The sequence below is a fragment of the Canis lupus genome, chromosome 37, assembly GCF_003254725.2.
Source record: "Canis lupus dingo isolate Sandy chromosome 37, ASM325472v2, whole genome shotgun sequence".
In the NCBI taxonomy this organism is placed as follows: Eukaryota; Metazoa; Chordata; class Mammalia; order Carnivora; family Canidae; genus Canis; species Canis lupus.
In genome coordinates, this window is record NC_064279.1 from 25,473,453 (window position 1) to 25,495,980 (window position 22,528).

The 22,528-nt window shown below is 42.1% G+C and overlaps 2 protein-coding genes across 9 annotated transcripts in view; one reads left to right on the forward strand and one right to left on the reverse strand.

The window, feature by feature from the left end:
* VIL1 (villin 1) overlaps window positions 1-9,757 on the forward strand; it is a 27,072-nt gene extending 17,315 nt beyond the window's left edge. Inside the window, exons 18-20 of the mRNA XM_025442100.3 lie at window positions 467-535; window positions 1,616-1,756; window positions 6,178-9,757. Of these exons, the coding sequence (XP_025297885.1) occupies window positions 467-535; window positions 1,616-1,756; window positions 6,178-6,291 (324 nt within the window). The 3' untranslated portion in view covers window positions 6,292-9,757. The remainder of the gene's footprint in view (window positions 1-466; window positions 536-1,615; window positions 1,757-6,177) is intronic.
* USP37 (ubiquitin specific peptidase 37) overlaps window positions 7,151-22,528 on the reverse strand; it is a 96,019-nt gene continuing 80,641 nt past the window's right edge. For all 8 annotated transcript variants that reach the window (XM_025442098.3, XM_049106792.1, XM_025442096.3 and 5 more), the window contains 5 exons: window positions 20,244-20,304; window positions 15,147-15,262; window positions 13,017-13,086; window positions 12,388-12,526; window positions 7,151-11,894 (listed from right to left, as the gene is read on the reverse strand). In XM_025442098.3, coding sequence (XP_025297883.1) covers window positions 11,807-11,894; window positions 12,388-12,526; window positions 13,017-13,086; window positions 15,147-15,262; window positions 20,244-20,304 — 474 coding nt within the window. In that variant the 3' untranslated portion in view covers window positions 7,151-11,806. The remainder of the gene's footprint in view (window positions 11,895-12,387; window positions 12,527-13,016; window positions 13,087-15,146; window positions 15,263-20,243; window positions 20,305-22,528) is intronic.

Sequence of the window (22,528 nt, forward strand, 5' to 3'; positions counted from 1 at the left end):
GCTTCTCTCTGGGTCAGCGCAACTGCAGTCATGACGTGCCATGCGGGGCCAGGCCCCGGGTGTATGGAGATGGCCGAGGTCCCTTCTATGGCTTCATCTTTCTGCGGTAGGGTCCCCTCCAGGCTCTGGGACGAGACCCCTGTGGTCCCCAGAGCCCCCACCATGGAGGCAGGTTCTCCAGGCTGCATGTGGCTGCTTGCTCCGCCTCCGAGGGTGGTCTCCATCCCCACATGGGGCTGAGGGGGCCTTTGCTGACCAGCGCCCTGTGGGTGCCCATCCTCCCCATCTAGCCTCTTGTCTTGGGGTCCCTCCCCCAGGCCCAGGCCCAGGTCCCGGCCCCGGCCCCCTCTTCCCCTTCCCACCCCCAGGACTGAGACCAGCCTTCTTTCAGCCCCCGGAAGGAAAAAAATTCTTCCATCTCCTCTGCTGAGAGCCGGGTCTAACTTGTTATTTACTTTATGTGCAGAACACCAAATCCTATGAGGACCTGAAGGCGGAGCTCCAAAGCCCTGAGGACTGGAGCCAGATCACTGCTGTGAGTATGGGGAGGTGGCAGGCTGACGACGCGCAGCCCCACGGGAGCTGAGAAAGCTCTAGCAACGATAGCAGGGTCCCCGGCTTTCCTTTCCACCATGTCCTCCCACGGCTCAGGAAAGTGCTTCTCCCTATTTAACTTCGAGCTTTTGAAGCCTGTTTTCTTTTTTTTTCTTCCACTTCCTAGTATGATGGTGCATTAAGAGAACAGTCTGGGTGATGGGAGCTTGGAGCAAGGGGGGTGCAGCTGGTTAAAACGCAGATCCCAAAGTCCCACTCACTCCCCCAAATTCTGGCGTGTGGAACTGGGACGAGCCCCAGGAATATGCCTGTTGTAAACGAACAGCCAGGTGATTTGTTAGTGCATGGGCTACACTTTGAGAAAGAATGATTTGTCTGCCTTGGTCACCCTGGGGTCCCCTCTCCAGACCTGTGGCCTCTCACCTAGTTAATAGAACCACATCGAGCCTATTGGCCTAGGATGTGGAAATCCGAAAGCAAAGCCCTTCCTTCCAGAAATTCTCAGGCTGGCAAGGGGAGGCGTGACCAAGTAGACTCTGTAGAAATGTGTCCAGGGCACGAGAGCAGTTTCACAAGCATGCTGGGGTCATTAGTAGATAATGCAGGCTTCTTGGCCCCACCCGCAGGCTGAACACCTGCACACTCAATAAACCCTTCACGGTGGACAGATACTTTGGGCAGAAAAGCATAGATAGGTCAAGGCTAAGCGAGCTGATGACAGTTTCATGACAGATAAGAGAAAGAGGCCCATAAATGCCCAAGGTGGACCTCAGACATCTGTGGGAAGCCATGGAGAAGTTCAGAAATCATAGAACAACATAATCACCTTCCACCCATTGGCTTTGGTTGGGTACAAACCCAGCAAGGTTTTGCTCACAGGTCTGCTGGAATGGTGTGTTCTTGTGAGGACTGTGTACATGCAGGTGGGTGGGCAGTGGGGGCTATGGAAGGCTTCTTGAAGGAGGTGCTCTAGAATCAGTATTGACTCCAGAGAAGAAGGCAGCCTTGGAGGTCATCACAAACCAGTCGAATTGACTAGTGGTTTCCTTTTCTTCCCTAGGAGATCACCAAACCTAAGCCGAACACGTTCACCGCTAACACCAGCCTCATTTCTGGGCCTCTACCCATCTTTCCCCTGGAGCAGCTGGTGAACAAGTCTGTGGAGGAGCTCCCTGAGGGTGTAGACCCCACTAGGAAGGAGGTAGGTCAGACGAGGAGGAGGGGGAGGATGGGGAGGAGGAGGAGGAGGAGAGCTGGCTGCCATTTGCTGGACAGCACTAATTGCCCTCCCCTGACCCCCAGCCCTGACTGTGCCCTGCAGGTGATTAGGTGCTGGGGGTGCCCTGGTGAACACAACAGAACTGGTCTTCACCTCTATGTGAGATCACAGCTCAGTGAGGACAGTGGGTTCAAAGGATCCTGGTTATAGTATCATTTAACTTCAGTGATGATAAGGGCCACAAAACAACAACAACAACAACAAAAAGATAAGGACCACAAAGGTGAAGTGCAGGTGCCATGAAGAGTATTCCAAAAAGGAACCTGATTTAGGGAGAGAAGATTGCCTTCTGAAAGGGGAACAGGAATTATTTAGGCAAATGGATTATTCCTGGAGAAGGGAACAGCATGCACGAAGCCCAGAGGCAGGGAATAAGCAGGGCGGCCAGCTGGCTGTGGGATGTGGAGCTGGGGAGCAGCAGGCACGGGGGCTGGGGGCCCGAGGGAGCAGTGCCTGTTACGCCACGTTGGGGAACGTGGTGTCTGTCCAAAGTAGACAGGAGCCATCATGGTTGGAGCAGGGGAGTGGCAGTCGAGTTTAAGCTTTTAAAAGATCGCTATGGGGCACCTGGCTGGTTCAGTCGGTAGACTGAACTTTTAAAAAGTTTACCTTTTAAAAAAATATTTTATTTATATATTCATGAGAGAGAGAGAGAGAGAGGGGCAGAGACACAGGCAGAGGGAGAAGCAGGCTCCGTGCAGGGAGCCCGACATGGGACTCGATCCTGGGACTCCAGGATCACGCCCTGGGCTGAAGGCGGCGCTAAACCACTGAGCCATCTGGGCTGCCCTAAAAAGTTTACTTTTAAGAAGTTTTAAAATATTAAGGAAAAAACCCGATTTTATTTATTTATTTATTTATTTATTTATTTATTTATTTATTTATTTATTTATTAAGTAATCTCTGCACCAAGCATGGGGCTTGAACTCACCACCCTGAGATCAAGAGTCACACTCTCTACAGACTGAGACACCCCCAAAGTAAAACCTTAAATAAAAAAGATCACTATAGCTACTCAGTGAAAAAGGGACTGGAAGGTGGCAAAAGCAGCAGCCATAGGCAGGCTGAGTGGTGGACGGGAGTGTAGAATAGGCGGTGGCTGGGGAAGCGGAGGACAGGAGATGGTTTAGAGAAATATTTAGGAGGTAAAGTCAATGGCACTTGGTAATTACTGATGAAAGGAGTGTGTGTGGGGGTGCAGTTGTGTCATTTCCTGAGATGAAAAAGAAACACCTCTGGGGCAGAGCTTAGATGGGACAACAATGAGTTTGGTGGTAGCTGTGCCATTTGAGGCAGCCTGGAGACATCGGAGTTGCTGTGTATTTGGTGGGCAGGCTCTTCAGAGGTGCGCCAGCGCGAGGTGCTTCTGGTGGCTGCAGCTGCAGGTCCTACTTGGGTCACTTGTGGGGAGAGAGTATGGTAAGAAGAGTTTGTTAAAAACACAGTTCCAATGTCTGTTCGTTCCTGCTATGTGAAGATCCAAAATAGATGGCAAATCTAGCCTGATGTGGGTATTGAGGGAAAATGCACTCTGGGTATAAGAAACTGTAAAGAAGTGTTACTAATGGATTAAAGAGTCCACAGAACAGAGATGCCCGATTTCTCCAAGAAATGGGCCTGATACATGTTTAAGTGTATTGTTCCCAGAGCATTTGCTCTGCCCTTCACCTTGGAGACCAGTCCATGCATTATCTCCCAGATGTACCCATCTGTGTCCTTGCTGGAATAATGGGATGGTCCCAATATATTTTTTGGTAACAGTGATATTATGAATATTCTTTGCCCAGCACCTGGTGCATAGCAAGTGCTCTGTAAACATAAGCTGCTCTTATGAGTGCCTGAGAAAACTGGAGAGGGGAAGGAACTTGCCCCACGTAACTTGACATAAGCTACTTAGTGGCAGAGTCAGGGCAAGAACCAGGTCTTCGGAGTCCTGCCGCCTTGCCGCTACCATCTTGTGATGGTATTTCCTTATTTCCGAAAGGAGGGGGAGCCAGTGTTATTGAACCAGGTGATTGATAGGGGGCCGAAGGGATGGTGCATTTGGAATGGGACAAACAGAATCAAGACAACCCTACCATGGTAGACACAGTCTACAAAATCTAAGATTCTTTTTTTTTTTATTTTTATTTATTTATGATAGTCATACAGAGAGAGAGACAGGCAGAGACACAGGCAGAGGGAGAAGCAGGCTCCATGCACCAGGAGCCCGATGTTGGACTCAATCCCGGGACCCCAGGATCACAACATGAGCTGAAGGCAGATGCTTAACCTCTGAGCCACCCAGGTGTCCCTGTGGCTGATTTTTTAAAAAAGATTTGAGAGCGAGAGAGCACGGGCACGCAGTGGAGAGGGGCAGAGGGTGAGGGAAAAAGAATCTGGACTCTTCTCAGGGAGAAGCCCAATATTGGGCTTGATCTCAAGACCCTCAAATCATGATCTGAGCCGAAACAAGACTCAGACGCTTAACCGACTGTACCACCCAGGTGCCCCGTTTTTTTGTTTTGTTTTGTTTTTAATCATGGGAATAACATACATACTTGTGGGAGAGCTGTAGGTTCAATGTTCAGTGGGGAGAGTAGGAGAGGGCTTCAGGCCTCTCTGGCTGCTCCAAACTCGGACGGGGAGCCAGGGGCAATGAAGAGTGGGGTGGTGGGCCTGGCTGCAGGCAGTAGCAAGAGGATAATCTGAGTACCAATGAGTAAACCACAGAGAGGCGGATGTGGGTATGGGTGAGGCCAGTAATCAGCTGGTAGGACCACAGAGTCCAACAGCAGGACTGGTGGAAAGATACAAGTCCACTGGGATGGGCAGTTCCTGCTATCTACCCTCCGGGTCAGAGTCCAGAAGTTGCAGCCAAGCTGTGGAGCCAGCCTGGGTGGGGCCAGAGAGGGCACCTGTAGCCCCAGTGGTGAAGGACCTGGGGTGGCGGTTTGCTACAAACCAATTTGGTGTAGGCACATCTTCCCCAGCCACTGATGCTCGAACCGCTCACCTTTCCTCTCTTCTTCCCTGCCTGGGGAGGGGCGCGGAAGGGCAGGGGCAGGGCTCTCAGGGAACTTGAGGAGCGAATGCCCGGAGGCAGGAGGCAAACCTAAAGACAGGTTAGAGAACTGAGGCAACAGACCACCTGAGCTTGAAGTCCACCTACAGATGTTTTCCAAGCTGTTTCTTTAAGGGCTCTCTGCAGGAGTGGATAAAGCACTCCCCTGGGGTGGCAGTTGGGGGGGCTCACATTGAAAAGAACCCATGGCTCTTACTACCTCGTCCTCTTCTTGGGGCCTGGGGAGCAGAGGTGAAGGCTGGGGGATGCTGTTTCATAGCAGCTTCAATTTGGGGTTCTCACACGATGTGCCTTGAGGGCACTTAGCTGGCCTTAAGCAGTATTGTCTACGATCGAGTTAGCTGGGAGCAAAGGTCATCTCAGGCAAGCCCTTCATTTCATGAAGCAGCATATCCTGGGCTTAGAAAGTGGTTTCCAGGTCATGATCTCTAAACTAAGAGCAAAAAAGTAGATAGAATTGTGCTAAGCTTCTAGATCATTCACAGGATGGGAGAAGCCAGGATGAGTCATCCACTTCCGCTCAGAACAGCCAGGTGTTTCTGCAAGTGCCGCAGCTGTACATGTGTGCCAGACTGCTGCGTGCTCTGCTCTTCGGGCTGGGGTGGCCGGCCTTGCTCACTTGATCTCGAGCAAGGTGGGGCCCAGGAGGGCAAGCCCCTCCCCAGGCTCACAGACTCTTGCTAGCAGAGCTGGGCCTCCTGTGTAACAGCAGAGTCTTGTATATCCAGACGTGGGTAGATTCCCTTCTGGGGCTCATCTGCTGACCCTGTGGGCCAGATACAGAAAGGATCCCTCGCTTGGGTCCACGGTTCAGTAAGACAGATGAACAAGATACTGGTTTCCAGTGCCCTTTCCTGTGTAGTATCATTTTCCTCCCCATAAAAGCATTACAAAGAAGCAAAAATTGGCCTTTATTCTCCCATCTTATAGAGGAAAACTAAGACATTCTCTTAGTTGGCCAATTCCTTAAGCAAGCTAAAGTCAAATGTCCTAGTTATTTCAGAGCTAGGGTGCTAGGGTGCACTTGTCAAAAGGAGCTCAATCTTTTTTTTTTTTTTTTTTAAAGGAACTCAATCTACCTCATGTTGGTCACATTCCAAATTCAGGGATCAAACTTCTTAGACCTCACGTGTCACCTGACTCCTCCCCAACCATCCTGGTTCTCCTGACCTTACCTGCTTTTGCCCCTCATGTAGTTACTATACCACACCTATAGGACTTCTCAAAGTAAACCGTGGGGGAAGAAGGTGACCGTTGCCTTCTGGTTCCTCTCTTCTAGGAGCACCTGTCTGTCGAGGATTTCACCAAGGTCTTGGGAATGACACCCACGGCCTTCTCTGCCCTCCCTAAATGGAAGCAACAAAACCTCAAGAAAGAAAAAGGCCTGTTTTGAGAAGCAGAAATGGTTGTGGTTGGAGAGCAGTCCCCTATCTTGTTTGCGGTTTCATTGTTTTCATGACTGGCCTATTAGTCCTGTACTAATTGAAGTGAAATTTTATCTGTGAGTGGCTGTCTGTGGCATTGCCACTTTTATTTAATAACCTAACTATACTTCCAGAATGATACCTCCCTAAGAAGACTATGGTCTCAATTTCAGCTAAGAAGCTGGTCACATTGTTTCCATCCTGGGTGTTAACATCACTTTAATCATCCTGTTCAGACTTTTCCCTTCTTAGAAGAGCAAACACTCCACAAAACATTTGAATTCTGAGGGTCCCTTGGTCTTCCTCTCTTGTGACTAATTTTTATCTAAGAAGAGTGGATTGAAGCTTTTGCAGTTTTACATCTTTCCCAGAGTAATGGCTTTTCCTTTTCACACTTTCCTGATTTAGGCGACAAGTTAAAGGGGACTCCTTTGCAAGAGTTGAATGGCCTGGGAAAAGGCCCAGTTAGGAAGTTTCACACTAACTGGTTCCCAGCAAAAGCAACATACCCACTGGGTATGTCTCTATTGGAGGCCGTTTCATGCCTGTCTGGTACCAATAAGGCAAAGGAAGAGCTTAGCTAAGCCCAATGCCGAGTTAAAACTGTCATCCAGGACCTCTGCAAAGCTTCACGGGCTCCTCCAGTGAAAACGAGAACTCTGTGGACTCCAGCCATGTGGCTGTCTGCCCTTCCGTTTCCTCTAAGGTGTGATGCTGCTGCATGGAAGTCCAAACCAGAAAGCCAACAGAAAGTGATTTAACAACCTCAACCAATGGTTAAGTGTCTGAAAGGTTATGTCCTTTCCGGAAATAACAGGCGAACCAACACAAGGTTAATAAAGGCTTTAATTTCACACACACAAAAAACTCTATGCATAATTTAAAAGGAAACAAAAATAAGGAAAAACCGTAAAGGATACAGAGGAACAGTTCTGCTAAAACACAGATAAAGTGCCGCTCCATACGAAACAACATAAAGAATCAGAATCAAGTCACTCTGAACACAAAGAAAGAAAATCACCTCACAAATAATGTGGCCAAAGCTGCCAGCAAATCTGGTAGTGGCTCAATTAGGCAAAGTGTAGGACCCTTCCTTCGGTTTTCCTCTCTATAGTAAACAACACTGACAACAGGCCAGAGGAGTTGGGATGGAAGGGCAAGCTCAGAGAGGGAGGGAAGCCTTGGGGACGAGAAGTGTGTGGTCTCACTCCCTGCATCCCCTCTGTTCTTGAAACAGGCCAGGTCAGTTGATTGCTCTTGTTTTGGCATTTGACCTATTGAACTTGGGTCTTGATTCAGACCCTCATCCCCTCTATTGTTTCACCAGTGAATTCGCCTATACTTTGAACCTCTTAATGTACTTTAAGTCCAATATTCTAAAATCAACTGCTTTTACTCATACTGGCACACTTTTTATTAAAAACTTCGAAACCTCAGACATATAGCACACATGGAAAGAAAAATTTACTGTGTATAAATATGATACAACAGAAAAGACTGCCTGAAGTCTAATAATCAAAGCATGCCATAAAGGAGTCAGTGATTGTGGTGACAAGAGCAAAAAACTGTCACAAAACTCTCAAGGCCGACCAAACTGTAGTTTCCCAATAAAATATGTTTTTCAGATGTTAATAAGACATACCAATAGAGACAAAATTAGAATTTTGAAGTAATGCATTTGAAAGATATTAGATGGCAGAAATCCATTCAGTTTTGTACACACTTAAAGAGAGCATTACTCAGTGGTAAAGCAAGATGGGGAGAAGGAAAGGATACACCTGTTTTGGTGTTTTGGGGGACACCCATGGGACTTGCATCTGGTACTGGGTTGTTCATTATTCTAAAAATCTCCATATATATATATACAAGATCTGAATGTACTTGGGAGATCTAGCTCTGTTTCCCCGACTAAAGACCACCGGGGGTGGGGAATGCCAATTTAAAGAGAAAAAAAAAGTTTGGCTGACTAGGAGTATCCACTGCAGTCATTTCAGAGGACAAAGAAAGAAGAAGAGTAATGTTTTTATTTGTTTTAATATAAACTCTTTTCAGACCATGGAGTTTACAACTACTTTTTTTCTGTATGTCTCCAAACCTCACTCCCATGCTCTCTCTATACTCTAACACTTAACTATATAGACACTGCCAAAAATCTCTTCAATTTAGGTGTTTCCAAATTTCATTATACAACTATATCTGTAGCTGTACATGTGTAGAGCTATGTTTATATAGTTACATAATGGTAACTGCAATACAGAAGAATAAGTAAATTCATGAATTCACTTGGTGAGGGTTTAATTCTTACAGTTTCTCTTTTGGAAGAATTCTACACTTGAATTAAAAGTAAAGAAATGTATAGTCTAATATTTGCCTCCCAGAGTTAATCAGCTGATCTCTAAGTATCACTGTATACTTTTTAAAAATGTAAACACATTTACATTTGTTACATCTGTTACTGAGCCATTAAGTTAGGCCTGAAATTAACAGACCCTGGCAAGTAAACAAATAGCTTTTGGAATCAAAATATAAATAGAAGAACAATTCATGGACTTGCTTCTTCTTATTCTATCCTGCTGAGACAAAACGGATGAGTGAGCACACACATATAAATACATTGCCCACAAATCAGAGTGTCTATCTTCTCATGGGCCTGGATTAAGGTCATGGCTACTAAAGGGACAGCAGCCGTCTGGGCACATGCAACTTCTAATTCTCCAAATACTCGGGGATAAGAGTCAGTAAGTTTGACTTTTAGTTTTTCCCTTCCAAAAATTTTCAATTAAGATCAGTTGTCTGCAGGACTAAGTGCTGTCAAGTTCCAATTCAATGCCATCTAAAGTAATGTAACCACATTTGGTATTTTCAATAGAAAATAGGTGGCTGTGTGGGCTGCCCGGGACTGAAGCACTCTGTCCTTATCTGACTTGTCCCTTCCTGGCCCCAACACATCAAATGTCCCCCCACCCCTGCTCTGATTCTGAGCAAACTGATCATACTGTGCAAAAAAATAATATATTATCTACTTACAATTTTTAAATATATACAGCCAGCTCAAAAAAAACAATAAATCCCTACAATGCGGTCCCTCTGAAATCGCCAACTGTAGTCCTGAACCCTTCCCTGAACCCAAATGAGAAATAAAGTGTAGTGAAAGGGGAAATAAAGGAGTGCAGGGAGAGAGGAAGGCTGACCAGGCCACAACAATGCATGGGCTACCAAGGAAAATTCATATCCCAAACTTGCAAGCACATGAGCAATGATAAAATTCATCTACCTCAGTAACCTATTTTCAACTAACAAGTCCAGACCAAGAAATGAAGATCAAACCAAGTTTCTTTCCTTTTCTTTTTTTTTTCAAACCAGGTTTTTGAACCACGTGTACTTCTAAACCAACCAACCAACCAACCAACCACACACACACACACACACACACACTACAAAAAACAAGTCAAATGAGGGCACTTCTGGACAATCAGGCTTATGGCATCATTTCTATTTTTTTATGCCCTAACGTATCCCCCACTTCAAAATATTTCCAGTCATATTTTTAACAGCACCTCTTGAAGCTCTCAAATGCAAATATGTGGAAGAGAAGTCCTAATTAGTTATAGAATTTGATCATCACTTCACTCATTCTGGAGAAAACCAGTTATTTTCCAGCAAAAGCTGTAGTTTTTAAAACAAGTATCTTCTTCTGCTCTATATTACTCATGGATAACCTACCAGCACACCATTTCGGGACATTCACTATAGTAGTGTATAGGTAAATGGTAGGAGGCAGAGCTTTCATCTGTAGTTAACCAATGTGCTGGGGCCATTTACGATTTAAAAACAGAAAATTTTAGAACAAGTTACTATGTCAGAACATGTCCAAGTGTGGGGCTGAAGCTCTCTTAAGGCAATCTTCCAGAAAAGATGTTGCATCTTCTGTGATGATGGACTTTAACATGTTTCCTCCCCTGAAAAACTGATGTGGTTTTGTCCCTACCTCAGAACTGAACTAAGAATTACCTCCTTGTTGATGATAAAAGCAAGAAAAACATGTAAGAAAATACTGAAGATTGCATTTTGCTATACTTCACTGTGTGAGCCTAAGGATTCCTGGGCTTACAAAATTATTTTGTGGATAGAATTCTGCTCTCAAACTCATTCTTTATATGGTTTCATAAACTGTTTAATAACCAAGCTGGTTATGCCAGCTGAGTGACTAATGTGGTACTTAATGTTGCACTCCCACTTAGTCTCAACTCAAAGCACCCAGAAAGATAAAATGTATCATGCACCTTTGTTATTTGTTAGTTCTTGGGATTACCTAAACCAATCTCATTCTAATTCTCACCCTGTTTTAAGGGCAAAGCCAGACAGCAAATGATTAAATGTTCAAGCTTTCTCTTAAGCTGATGTACTTAATTTTCCCACTTGCAGTAGGGCTTCTAGTGGTCCAGAGTTTTCAGCTTTAATACAAGAATCATCATCTGGATCCCCTCCATGTATGAGACAGATGCCAGCATTCTTCCTTAATCCCAAATATCCTTGCTGGGGAATTCCAATTGGGATTATTATTTTCCTACCTCTTACAGTTTGGTTGTGATCTATTAAGGTAATGCTCGCTCCACAGAAGAATGATACAGAAGAAAACAAAGATTTTACCTTCACTACCATACTAATATAGATGATATACAATGAATATACTGTGTGAAGGAACCTCTTTAAAGAAAATACAAAGTATACAACAAATACCAAACGGGACCATAACCCATTCCAAAGCACCAACAATCCATTTCTTGGGACTGCATGTAAACAGCAAAAGCATCACAAATCCATGAAATAATTTTTTTAAAAAAGCTCCTCACGCCAGGTGGCAGAAATGTCTCTCCTTTGCAAGGAGGACAAACTGTCATTAGTGTAACATGGAGAGCTGGCTTTCCAGTGAACTCTACTAATAAGAAACACACATGAAAGATTATATACTTGAGTGAAACTACTCAAGGAACAGAAAAGCTAAATGTCAACTGATATGTATATCTTTACACATCTCTCAGGTGAATGGACTCTTTGACACCTTCATTTCTTCTCCAAACTGCTGTGCTATTAATTTTGAGCAGGCATTCTCTGGTGGCTCCTCCTAACTCTTTAAGGCTCCATTCATTCCACATATATGTGTGCACGTGTTTGTATGTACATATATATATATGTATGTGTATATATATATGTACAACATGTATTCCTAAGACAAAAGGAAGTGCCACTTTTGTAGGAGAAAAAGAGGATAATCAGCTACATATGTGAGACCAAAGTTTCCATAAAAACAATTAGCATGGAGCGTTCCACATAATTGCAATTTTCGTCTTTTGGTTTGGCCCTGAGCTGTTTGTTGCTCCCGCATCAAGTAGAATTCCAAATTCTCCTCGGCAGAGGAAAGGTGAGGTGGGCAGCAATAAGAGGGAATACGCAGTGCACACTGCCAAGCCAGGAGTTTGTTCCTCACAAGGCCTGACGAGTGGTCTTCCCCACTTCCATGCTAAGTGCCTGAGAATTCTTTTCCGTTTCCAGCAGTTCATCAAAGATCTCCCTTGGGATAAAACAAACAAGAAATAAAACAGGAAATTCAGTGAGCAAAGCCAAAGGATAGACAGAAGATGCTGAGATAAAGCCTACACAATTCCATTTGGTGTCTAAATTTTATTAAATAAGCAGCTCATTCATTTGATCACTGTCTTAACCCCAAGTACTGATTTTTGAGAAAACGGGGTGCGGGTGAGCGGAGGAGAATGGCTACCCCTGATAACAATGCTATGTAGTTCCCATCCATGTAACTCAGATCTTCTAGCTGATATAACTAGAACACCAAAAATGTTTACGATAGGACAGTTTTATCACATAACATGCTACTCTGAGATAAGTAATTAATATGGAGTTAAGATATCAAGATAGCAGCCCTAGCAAAAAATAACAAAAGTAAAAAATTGTCAATCAATAAGTGATGGGAACAATTTGTCCTTACAGGAAAAAAAAAAAGTATGGGAGATTTTTAGCCCACAGCTCCAGACCTGGTAGTTTCTTACTTGTGCATATAAAAGAAGATGTAACCACTTCGGTCCCGATCACTCTGCACTGAAGCCTCTTGGATTTTAGATACCTCGAGATCGTTGTAAGTAAACCATGCCTGCTTCTTAATATCGTACACATCACTAATGTAATGACCTAAAATAAACACAATCTTAAAATTGCAGTTTTTATTTTTTTTTTTTTTTTTTTTTTTTTTTTTTTTTTTTTTTTTTTTTAAATTTTTTTTTTTTATTTATTTATAAAATTGTAGTTTTTAAAACACACTGCATTTTTCTCAGGTACAGGAAGTTTTGAAGAGAGAAACAGCCACCCCATCCACCCTATCCCCAACAATGTTTCTAAAAACCATTCAGAAAACATACAGAAATTTAAGGGAGAAATATACACTAGGACAACTTTTTGGATAAATAAATTTACACATATATAGGGGAATTGGGGACATTTATAAAAAAAAAAAGTTGCATGTTTAACACAATTCACATTTAGTGTGATCAAAGAAAAGATTTAAGACTTTTTCTTGATGCATTCAACCTACAGCTCATGAAGCTAGGCACAGAGCAAGCTGATAGGGAGCAAATGCTGGCTACTTCATGTATAAAATGCTGAAATCATCATGTCCATTTACCTGAAGACGATGTGCTACCAATGTGACTGACAACACTAATGAGCCGATAAGAATGAGGAAGATTTCCTGTCTGGAAAACAGAAGTGGGCATGATGTTTAACTCTTCATTTGAATAAAAGCAAAACACTAAATTTAAATTTATTATCAAAGCTAACATGGCTGACTTCCAGTGTGTGTGTAGTCAAACTTGATTTTTGACCCAAGAATTCTACTCCCAACTAAGAATTTATCCTAGGAAAATAATTCAAAAGGAGAAAAGAGTAGATGTATAAAATTATTCATTGTAGCATTACCTATAATAATGAAAAGCTGGAACTAACAATAGGCCCAATAATAGTTGAATGATTAGTGGTATATCAACTCAACACAATAGTATTCAGTGGGTCAGCAACACATTAACTTGTTTTTCAAACCCACACGAATGCACACAATAATTATAGCTCTATAAAAGCAGGTATGTTAATGATTAAGTACTGGAAAACAAAATGAACAAAATGAAAACAGTTGCAGTGGTGCTATAGGGATTATGGGTAAGCTTTAACATTTTAAATATTCTTAAAAATGCTATTAAGACATTGTTAGTAAAAAAATGTTAAAAACCTGGAAAGTGACATTCATGCACTGAAGGCAGCACTGTAAGGTACACATTTGGGGAAGGAATATGGGTATATGTAAACCAGAAACTATTAAACTGTTTCTCAACTTGGAGGCAGTAATTTACTTCTAGGAATTTATCAAAAGAAGAAAATCCTAAATATCAAAAACATTACAATCATACACAGTTCCCTCTCTCTCTCTATATATATATTTTAAAGATTTTATTTATTTATTCATGAGAGACCCAGAGAGAGAGAGAGAGAGAGAGAGAGAGAGAGAGAGAGAGGCAGAAGACACAGGCAGAGGGAGAAGCAGGCTCCATGCAAGGAGCCTGATGTGGGACTCGATCCCGGGTCTCCAGGATCAGGCCCTGGGTCAGAGGCGGACACTCAACCACTGAGCCACCCGGGCACCCCTCAATATATTTTTAAAGTAATCTCTACACCCAATGTGGGGCTTGAATCTACGACCCTGGGATCAAAAGTTTGGATGCTCTACCAACTGAGCCAGCCAGGCACCTCCCAAAGTATTATTACAGTAGAACAGTAGAAACTTAAATATTCATGGTTAAAAATTAAATGAAATAGTATGTTGATCTGAAGGAATATAGCACATAGAATCATTAAAAATAAAATGCTTATAAGTCATCTTTAAGAAGTAAACAGGATAAAAATGCTGTACTTATGACCTTTTAGAAGCATACTTAGCGGCAGGGCTGACAAAATAATATGTAAAAATACTAATAGTAGTTGTGTTAGGACAGTAAACTCCTAGGTAATTAAAATTACAAAAAGAATTGGAAAATGGAAAAAAACCAACTCTTTCAGGAAAAAAAGGGTAAAAGAAAGTTACAATGTAGTTTAATGTCATTAATCCAATAGTTTTTACTAATAGCCAACTAGTTTTGTTATTTCACTTTATTTATTTATTTACTTATTTATTTATTGTTATTTCACTTTAAAGACAACATAGTTTTAGCAGAACTACAGGTGAATTAACACATATATATGATATTGAGAGGCATGTTACCCAGTTACTACCTAACATGCACACAAGGGAGTCAGGATGTCTTTCTAGTTTTATTTCATATTGTTTTGAATTTTGTGAACAAGAAACAAGAAGTAGGGTACCAGGTGGCTCAGTTGGTTAGGCATCTGATTTTTGGTTTTGGCTCAGGTCACGATATCAGGGTCCTGGGATCAAGCTCTGTGTCAGGCTCTGCATACAGCTTGGAATCTGCTTGGGATTCTTTCTCCCTTTCCCTTTGCCCCTTCCCTCACACACAGGCTCTCCTTCTCTAAAATAAATAAAATCTAAAAAAAAAAAAAAAAAAAAAAAGAGAGAGAAAGGAAAGGAAAGGAAAGGAAAGGAAAGGAAAGAAGAGAAAAGAGAAAACAGAAGCAAAGGACAAGAGAAAGTGAAGAGCATTTGGTAGTTGCCACCATGGACACTGACAGTGGGGCCTTGTTAGAGAAATGGCAGGAGTGATGCTGGCAGCCCGAGCAGTCCTACTTAGACAATAAGGCAGCCTACCTCTGCATTTCTCTTCAGTTCCTCCGCCTCAGCTTCTGTGTATTCCATGTCTAAAACATCCTCATTGCCAGAGTCCTCATCAGAACCCAATGAATCCAGAAAAGAGTTGTTAAACTCTGCAGAATACAAAGTGTTGTAAAAGTTCTTAGAATAGACACAAAGTAATTTGATTAGAAAGATAAAACAGCTTGGAGTACACATTTTATCATCCTAAGGAAACATAAACCATATTATTATTAGGGTTCTATTTATCCAGCCCACTGTGGGGAATAACAATCAGGTATCAGGTATCTATGAAAGAAATGTCCCTTTTTCTTAAAAATATGTTTATATGAAAAGGATATAATGCTAATAAGAAGGAATAAAACTGAAAAAAAGAACAGGATTTTACAAATAACCCAATTTCACTAAATTTCACATTACATAAACTGTATGTTAGATTTCAAGTACTTGGTGTATATTGTAGGTGCCCCTAGCAAGTACAAATGATCTCACAGAAAAGACATAAAAAAAATTGGTATCCTTTCATTTTCTTCAATATTAATCTTCTGAAATTTAACAAATACAATGCAAATTTAACCTGTAAGTTTCACTAAAATGCACTAACAACTAAATCCAAGATCCACTTTTTTATTTTTTTTAAATTTTTTTATTTATTTATGATAGTCACAGAGAGAGAGAGAGGCAAAGACATAGGCAGAGGGAGAAGCAGGCTCCATGCACCGGGAGCCCAACGTGGGATTCGATCCCGGGTCTCCAGGATCACGCCCTGGGCCAAAGGCAGGTGCCAAACCGCTGCACCACCCAGGGATCCCCATTTTTCTTTTTTTTTTTTTTTAATTTTTATTTATTTATGATAGTCACAGAGAGATTGAGAGAGAGGCAGAGACACAGGCAGAGGGAGAAGCAGGCTCCATGCACCGGGAGCCCGACGTGGGATTCGATCCCGGGTCTCCGGGATCGCGCCCTGGGCCAAAGGCAGGCGCCAAACCGCTGCGCCACCCAGGGATCCCCACTTTTTTCTTTAATAATGTGTTTTCACTGGAAGAATCCATCTTTACTAATGACTTTAAATAAACACTCTCAGGTGGCGGCCTGGGTGCCTCAGTCGGTAGAGACGCGATTTTGGCTCAGGTCATGATCTCATGGTTCTGGAATCAAGTCCCATGTCAGGCTCCTTGCTCAGTGGGGAGTCTGCTTGTCACTCCTCGCTGCTCCCCCTGCTCACGTTCTCTCAAATAAATCGATAAAATCTTAAAAAAAAAAAAAAATCCCAGAAGCATTTGTACTTGAGTGTCTCTTTGCTTTTTTATTTAGTTTTAAGATTTTATTTGCTTATTCATGAGAGATTCAGAGAGAGAGGCCAAGATATAGGTAGAGGGAGAAATAGGCTCGCCTTGGGGAGCCTGATGCAGGACTTGTTCCCAGGACCCCAGGATCACAACCTGAGCCAAAGGTAGACGCTCAACCACTGAGCCACCCAGGCATCCTCCCTCTTTGCTTTAAATATAATTAATTCCACTCAAATCACAGTATAGTTATTTAAAAGACATGAACACCTAAGAATGGGAAGAACAGAAAAAAAGACTAGTGTCAGAATTGTGCAAGCTGGAAAGTAGATGGTGACTGAATTAGCAGACCCAGGAGAGCCAAAGCCAAACCCTAAGCCAGTAATGGAAAAGTTGAGAACCAATCCAATTTACATCACACAGAGTTCAAGAAACATACAACTTGGAAGTACCAGGTACCCTTGAAACTGGAGGCTTAAGTAGGAGATAAAAATAAGGATTTGGTGAAAAGTACTTGAGAAACAGACTCCCAGGATCCTCTTCTCCAGAATTCATGCTGCTGAGCAATGATAGAAGTTTAGAGTTTTATCCTCTGGAGAGGGTGAATACAGTCTCTGGACTGGGGGATGCCATGCACATACTGAAAACAGGGGAGTGGGCCACAGTTGAATAGTGAAGAATGAATATAACCCCCAGCCCTGTTCCTATATTTGGTTCCCAGAACTCTGGCAGCCACATCTTTTACCTTTAGGCAAAGGCAAGAGATTAGAAAACTCTTTTTTAGGAATCTGACCAGCCCAAGAAAAAGGCCTAAAACATTAATATCATCCCCAAAACAGTCCCACTCTGTAAAACACACAAGTGACAAGCCCTAGCTATTCATGTGTTTAGGGCTTCCAACCATCCTTTTAGTCTGCTTCTCTTAATCATGAACCCACAGCCAAGGATTACTAGGTATCTGAGGAAAGCCTCTAATAAGGAATATAAAGACCATAATGTCCACATAGGACAGAGCAGCTGGAGGAAACAATCTATTCAGGGAGAAGAAAACTTCACAAATGAATTATATTTAACATCCTCAGAGATTTGAGATGGTATTGCTTCTATGATTCCATCTCCCCAAAAAAACTTACAAAAAAGGAATATTTACAAAACAAATCTGTTCTTGAAAATTAGAAATATGACAAAACACTCAAAAGAAAGTTTGGAGTTAGAAATAAGGTTAGAGAAATTTCCCAGGGAGCCGAGCAAAATTATCAAAAGATGGAAACCTGGAAAGAAGAAATGAGAAAATGGAAAAAACAGACCAGGAGGTCTGGGTAACAGAAGTTTCAAAAGACAGGGGTGCCTGGATGGCTCAGTCAGTTAGGCATCCGACTCTCAATTCTGGCTCTGGTCATGGTCTCACAGGTGCTGGGACTGAGTCCTGTGTTGGGCTCCACACTCAGTGGGGAGTCGGCTTTAAGATTTTCTCCCTCTGCTCCCCCCATCAAATAAATAAATAAATCTAAAAAAAGAAAGGGGGCAGCCCGGGTGGCTCAGCGGTTTAGTGCTGCCTTCAGCCCGGGGTGTGATCCTGGAGACCTGGGATCGAGTCCCACGTTGGGCTCCTTGCATGGAGCCTGCTTCTCGCTCTGCCTGTGTCTCTGCTTCTCTCTGTGTCTTTCATGAATAAATAAATAAAATCTTAAAAAAGAAAAATTAAAAATAAAAAAAATAAAAAAAGAAGGGAAGTCAGTGAAAATTGCTTATAATTGAAGGACACGTTTCTCTATTAAAATGATCAACTAAATGGCCAGCAAAATGGATGAAACAGACCCACATCAAGGCATGTTGCTTGACACTTCATCACAACAGAAATAAAAGGAAGATCCTACAAGCTTTCAGAGAAAAAAGAGGTCCTATTAGGATAAAGAATAGCTTTCTTTACAGCAACTCTGCAAACAGTACTTTCACAATGATTGCAAACCCAGACTTCTATATTCAGGCCAAAGTATTAATCAAATACTTGACTGGGTAGAGTAAAACTTGCAAGGTCTCCAAAAAATCTAAGTCTTAACCCCTATTTTATTTAAAAATTTTTTAAAAAGTTTTTATTTATTTAAGTAACCTTTAACACCAAATGTGGGGTTTGAACTCATGATCCTCAGATCAAGAGTCATATGCCCTTCTGACTGAGCCAGCCGGGCACCCCTCAGTCCCTCTTTTCTAAGAAAACTACTAGGATGTTCTCCATCAAAGCACAAGTATAGACCAAGAATGAAGAAGAGTGAGAAACAGGAAATGGGAGATTCAAAGAAAGGAGAGAATCAGAAGGGAATCCCCAGGAGAATGGTTAGGGAGATCTCAGGATATCTATGTGTGGATGTAGAGGGCAATGAGTCCAGACTGGTACAACAGGACTTGGGACAGCCATCGCTGCCATCACTGCCACTACTACACCAGTTTTTTAAACATTTTTTTTTTAAATTTTTATTTATTTATGATAGTCACACACACAGAGAGAGAGAGAGAGAGAGAGAGGCAGAGACACAGGCAGAGGGAGAAGCAGGCTCCATGCACCGGGAGCCCGACGTGGGATTCGATCCCGGATCTCCAGGATCGCGCCCCGGGCCAAAGGCAGGCGCCAAACCGCTGCGCCACCCAGGGATCCCTATACCAGTTTTTTAATAGGAGGACACAATGCCTTGGTAAACCTTGCTTCAATTATTTGTAACTGCCTCAACTATGTGCCACAAAACTCATGCCCTCTTCTCTATACCCTGGCGTATAAATCAGCCTAGAGCACTTAGTTTGTAACACCAAAGTGTTCTGCTTTGATTCATTTCTGAGAACCAGAGAAAGACCAGTGATCATAGAAAATAAAAGTTAGTATAATTCCCATGGCTATATGTCCCTGTTAGCACCTGGTCCATATATTAGTTCTATGAAAGGCCATGACTATGGTAAGATTATGTTTCTAATACTAACTCATGATTTTTGCCCACTGACTTCCTAAGAGTGAACTCTTATAAATTCATGGATTAACTGAAGCCACATTATCTTCTCCTAATAGCCCTACTAGTGGCAGTAATGCTCTTTCATTTTTCTTTTCTTTTTTTTTTTTTTTTAATTTATTTACGATAGTCACACACAGAGAGAGAGAGGCAGAGACACAGGCAGAGGGAGAAGCAGGCTCCATGCACCGGGAGCCCGACGTGGGACTTGATCCCGGGTCTCCAGGATCACGCCCTGAGCCAAAGGCAGGCGCTAAACCGCTGCGCCACCCAGGGATCCCCATTTTTCTTTTTTTTTTTAAGTAATGCTCTTTCATATAGATGAATTACAATTACAGATTGTCCTTGTGATTTAACTTTTCAAAATTAAAAAAGGGGGATACGGATATAGATGATAAAATTATTTTAAAAAAGCAAGCTACTGGGGATGCCTGGGTGGCTCAGCGATTTAGCGCCATCTTTGGCCCAGGTGTGATCCTGGAGACCCAGGATCAAGTCCCATATCAGGCTCCCTGCATGGATCTGCTTCTTCCTCTGCCTGTGTATCTCTGCCTCCCTCTCTGTATGTGTCTCTCATGAATAAATAAATAAAATTAAAAAAAAAAAAAAAAAGCAAGCTACTGATGGATACAAAAATTAGAATAGTGGTTTTCTCTGGGGTGGAAGAGGTATACAGGTAATTTCTAAGGTTCTATTTCTTTACCTTGAAGGTGTTCACATTTGTTATCATCACTAAAAATAATGCTTCACATACTTTTCTGTTTGTGATACATTTCATCATTAAAACAATGTAATTAAAATAATCTCCACACCTTGAAGACTTAACTCTGTTGCTCTTTTGAGGTCATCATCTTCTTTCTGTTCCCAGGCTTCCTAAAGGGATAAGAACACAACTAAGGTATTTAAAACAGTACTGATTAAACTTATTTAACAATTATAAAATCAACTGCTCTGGAATTATTTGCTAATAATGTTTTCCATCAGGGCTCCTAGGTGGCTCAATCGGTTAAGTGTCTGCCTTCAGCTTGGGTCATAATCTCAGGGTCCTAGGATTGAGCCCCACCTTGGGCTCCCTGCTCAGCAGGGAGCCTGCTTCTTACTCTTCCTCTGCCCCTCTGCTTGTGCTGGCTCTCTCAAATAAATAAAAACCTTTAAAAAATATATTTTCCATAATCTTACAAATGTTTAGAATATGACCTTTGAGGGATGTGGAGAAATTCTTTACTTTTTTCAATGTTGTCCACTTAAAACACAACCTTGGGAGGTTAAAAAGCCTTACATGCTATCTCCTCTAGTTAGTGACATTTGGCTTGTGAACCAAAAGTCATTCACTCTGACATTATGATATAATTCCCTTTCTTCTTATATGTATGAAATACCTGGCACATAGCAGAACCTACTTAGCAAACTGCCCTGATTTCTTTCCTCTGATTTATAGCCATTTGCCGATTTTCACAGTATAAACATTTCCACTATGGCCAATTTTAAGCTACTAACATGATGCTGAGTTGGCTTCAGCATATCGCTGACCCTAAGTCTGTGACAGCAAGATAAACAATATTTCCACAAGATTATTTAATCACTTCTACTTTGTTCTTGCTAAAAAAGCCCAAGACATAACAGATAACTTGGTGAAAACGAAATGAATTCACTGACTGTTAACTGTTATTTCTCTAATACATCTGAGGTTCTCTGCTCTTAAAAAAACAAGTATCTTTGAAAATGTCTCAACTGAATGACTAATAATAAAAATATGGAATGACTGACTATAAAAAAATTTTGTCTCTCATCTGCAGAGAAAATAAAATTTACAAACTTCATGTGCAAATGAAGGAAAAAAATGTAATTTAAGCAGAACTGTTTTATACTTTTCTCAAGTCTAGACTTGTTTTTGTTGTTGTTGTTAAAGATTTTATTTATTTGACAGAGAGAGAAAGAGAGAGAGAAAGAGAGGGAGAGGGAGAGGGGGAGGGAGAGGGGGAGGGAGGGAGGGAGGAGGAAGGGAGAGAGAGAGAGAGAGAGAAGAGCACAACTGGGAGAAATAGCAGAGGGAGCCGGAGAGGTAGGCTCCCTGCTCAACAGGGAGCCCTACACGGGGTTCAAACCCAGGATCCCAGGATAATGAACTGAGCTGAAGTCAGAGGCTTAACTGACTGAGCCACCCAGGCGCCCCTAGACTTGTTTTTAAAGTTACTAAAGTATATAAGAAGCTTACAATGAGCTATTCTGCATTACAGTCCTGGGAACAATAATACTGTAATTCAAGAGAGAAACAGAGAAATTCTCTAAGAAGAAATATGATTAAAACTTATCCAGCATATAAAGTCGATGTGGAAACCCAGATGGTAAAAGACTCTTAGCTATTAACGGAATGATGCAGGTATACCAAACTAAAGAAACTTCATCTTATATTTCTCAGATGTGAAGATAGGTTTATAAGATAGTTTTAACTGGGTCAGCTGACAAGAAATAGAATATACGTCTTCTGTATATGAAAAAGAAGGGTTTTGAATTTTTCATTTTCTGCACTATAAGAAACTATTATTAAGAAATTTTATATTAAAAATAAGTTTTCTAGGGGGATCCCTGGATGGCTCAGCAGTTTAATGCCTGCCTTCTGCCCAGGGTGTGTCCTGGAGTCCTGGGATCAAGTCCCACATCAGGCTCCCTGCATGGAGCCTGCTTCTCTCTCTGCCTATGTCTCTCTCTCTCTCTCTCTGTGTCTCTCATGAATAAATAAGTAAAATCTTTAAAAAAAAAGTTTTCTAAAACAAACGATTACTATTCATTATTTGTAAAATGAGTGACATAAATACATCCTGACAGCCAGGCAGCTAGGGAGGTACTTCTTCTAAATAAAAGGATACAGAACAGATGGTTCTGAAATCTTTTTAAAGCAGCAGTTTTCAACCTTGACTGAACACTAGAATCACTGTGGGGAGTTTTTAAAAATGAAAGAAGCAAGTAAGGAGGGAGGGAGGGAAGGAAGGAAGGGTGGGAGGAAGAAAGCAAGAAGGAAGGAGGAAAGGGAGGGAGAGGGGAGGGGATACAAATAGAGAAAAGGAAAGAAATCTGGATGCCCAGACTACACCCCAGG